The sequence below is a fragment of the Salvia splendens genome, chromosome 19, assembly GCF_004379255.2.
Source record: "Salvia splendens isolate huo1 chromosome 19, SspV2, whole genome shotgun sequence".
Lineage (NCBI taxonomy): Eukaryota > Viridiplantae > Streptophyta > Magnoliopsida > Lamiales > Lamiaceae > Salvia > Salvia splendens.
The window spans coordinates 17027270-17030439 of record NC_056050.1 but is presented as its reverse complement, the minus strand read 5'-3'; the positions used below and the strand labels follow the sequence as shown (position 1 = coordinate 17030439).

The 3170-nt window shown below is 37.8% G+C and overlaps 1 protein-coding gene across 1 annotated transcript; it reads right to left on the bottom strand.

Annotated features, from left to right (window-relative positions):
• On the bottom strand, nt 1-3170 carry LOC121779096. The gene is made up of 14 exons (XM_042176438.1): nt 3049-3170; nt 2383-2508; nt 2210-2254; nt 1952-2047; nt 1631-1711; nt 1415-1533; nt 1175-1276; nt 910-1095; nt 747-813; nt 622-675; nt 465-551; nt 350-388; nt 233-271; nt 1-153 (listed from the first exon to the last, which is right to left on the bottom strand). Exons 1-14 carry the CDS (start codon nt 3067-3069, stop codon nt 1-3), a joined length of 1215 nt encoding a protein of 404 aa, XP_042032372.1. The 5' UTR covers nt 3070-3170.

The window sequence follows — 3170 nt, the reverse complement described above, 5'->3', positions numbered from 1 at the left end:
TCAGGTCTGGGTCCAAAAGGAGGGGTGGTCCTTTTGGTTTTGGTGATGGTCCCCCTCCTCCGGGTACGGGTCGGCCCAGCACTGGTCCGACTCTGCCGCCTTCTTCCACCTCCTCCTAAACACCTTGTACTCGTTATACGACTCTCTTCGCACCTAATTTCACCGTCACCATCATCACCGTCACTTGTTTATTTTCGAGTTAATTAATTTAGCTTAATTATCGTTAACTTACCGCGAGTCTTTGGTCGATTTCACCCGATCCGGATTTATCCTGCAAATAAATACCACCACAATCTCACATTCCCACTCTTACTAGAATAAATTCAATGTATACACTACTCGGTAGCACCTTTTTTTCACTAGAAGAGGTCTTGTTCCATCTAGACGTCTGCATGTGTATCAATTAAGCAACTTAGTTGATAAGACGTTTTCCCTCAAATCAATGAGAGATAAATTAAGTTTACCTTTTGGCGAGGATCTCCCAGAGTTGGGAGGCCGTAGTGAACAAGATATTCGGTATCCACAACTCCTATCTTTTTCATCCGATCACCCTATGCAAGAGATGATGGTATCATATAGTAGACGAAATTCAAGAAAACAGCTACGTAAACCTGACCGTACCTGTGCGCAATAACCAAGCCGTATGTCTAGTCCCCAAGCATGGATCAAATCGTTCTACACACGTACATATGTCACTTCTCAATCTAGCTATGTATGTAAAAACATGTCATTGTAATTTAATATACCTGAATCATATACCACACACAACGCCACGCAGCTTTTGAGAATACAGGGGCCATCACTTCTATCCACCTATTGCCATTGCCAACTAGATTAATATACCAAACACCCTTTCACCTTTTTAATAAAAAATTGTAACAAGTCCAGTTGTTTAACTGTAAATTCTACCCTGTGCAAGGAGGACCGGTGCTGTTGTCATTGCATTGAATACCCTTACCGTCATGTTTATACGACCTCCTGTGGACTTTTGATCTCCCCGATCGAGCTGTGATAAAATGGTGCACCTCAGACTTGTCAAGATCTAGCGCTGGTTGTGATATCTCTAGCCTTTCATCTTTCACAATCGATAGGTACCTATGCACATCCCATATTTAAGTTTCAGTACTTTTAACTATATGCCGGATGAAAAAGAAACACGGGGTGAGCTGCGTACCTGGCAGGATCAAAGTTTTCAACACCAAGGTCTTCGTCCCATAAGAAAATATAGTTATACTCTGCTACAATATCTGGATGTAGAAACCGCTTTGCGAACCACCTGCTCATTACCATCAGATTTTGAACAAATTAATCAAAGAGAGTAACAAACTTTTAGATATTCATTCATTATCATAACTAACTACTAATCACTTGGACACACATTATAGAATTCAAGGAGAAAACTAGCTACTCATACCATTTAGTTTGATTATCAGCTGACACATGTATGACACTGCTGCTCCAATTATAATCCTTCCACTCATCAACAATACCATCATAATGGAAAAGCATGACAGCAAAATCACTTCCTAGGAACTGCAATTTCAGAAGCCTTATGTTATCTTTCTATCTATCTATATACACATATATACTCATATTACAGATAATTTTCAGTAATAAGTTATAACTTTACCTTCTGGACCATCATATCTACATTATTTTTTTGCTTTATCCCCACAGCAACAGCAAACAGACTTTTAGAAGTATTTGTCTTCTGTTTGCACATTTAAAGTCATTAAGCTTGAGTCTGTTCATGGAATATACTTTTGCTTTGTTTTTCCAAAACTAATTTATCAATGAAAAACATCCAAAATAAAATATACAAATAGAGAAGATCATCAAATGACTGTTGCTAGGCAATCAACCAGATTGAATTCATTCCCACTTTCAGCAACTATACAGCTTGTAAAGAGAAAAACCTCAAAATGTAACGCGGAATTCTCTCATTACAGACCTTTGGAAGACCCCATAATGGTCTTCTCTCCAAATTGGTGGTCTTGGAAATTATGCCTTGGGGTAACGTCTCACTTCCAGAAAGCCTGCATTGGTTCTAAAGACAACAAAAATTATGCCAGTAAGGCATGAAGAGCGGCGCATTATAGAAATCGAGTCGTGTTAAACAGTTTCCATATTCTCGTTCACTTTTTAACTAGTCTTCTGAGCTCTCCATATTTTCAGTAGAATGCTAGTTTGAAAGTAGGACTGCCCGTACCTTACATAAACCTTTCGAACCTTGTAAATTCCATATTAACATGTCCTGCAAAAGAAGTCTTAGGCTCTAAAACGTTGTGGCATCTCTAAAATAATACTATACTACATCAAAAAATCCAAATATATCATGTTTATCAAAGTAAGTCTAAATATGAAGAGAATGCAGTAAGCAACCTCTATATTGTGTTGTGTTATTGCTCTGCTCCATAGGAAGAGTCCTATAAAGATAAAAAAAGCTGCAGGAAAGATGCTGCCTCGCGAGAAAATTCTACAACATTTTTGATGCCTCACTACCGGCATCTGAGAAAGTAATACAAGGGTCGTATAAATTCGACTGGTCATAAAACAGAGGACTAACATATTTGCATCCACATATATAATGCCTCTACTTGTTCTTCGTCAAATCAAAAAACTTCCGCATTGAAGAAAGGTTAGTAGAAAATAAGCATTCGAACGTAGTTATATCAAATCAAACTACAGATTTTGTGGAACTTGTCACTGCTACTCATTAGTCAAGATAATGATGCATATTTTTACTGAAATTCAATCAATTTAATAAATAAGGCAACCAAGACAGAAGCTCAATCACATTCACTGAAAGAGGATTATTATCTTCATAAATTAAGTTTTGAAATCAAATGCTGTTTAGAAACGTTAGTGGAAAGAGCAGGAGCAGTTATCGATATCAAACAATCATGTTACGAGATGGAGTTTGGGGGAAAATTGAAAAATAACCTTATAATTGGCGTATGCATATGAAGATCCAAAATGGATGAGATTTTGCAGAAGAAATGCGTGTGTGTTGATGGATAATTAGGCGCACATGCATTATATAGTTACCAAATTAGATGATCGCGCCATGGAAGATCAGAAACTCGTGAAATGTCTCCCGAAACCAGCCGCATTCCATGTTCCGATTGTGTATACGTGATCGAGAAAGGTCTGATTAATAATTGATTTGC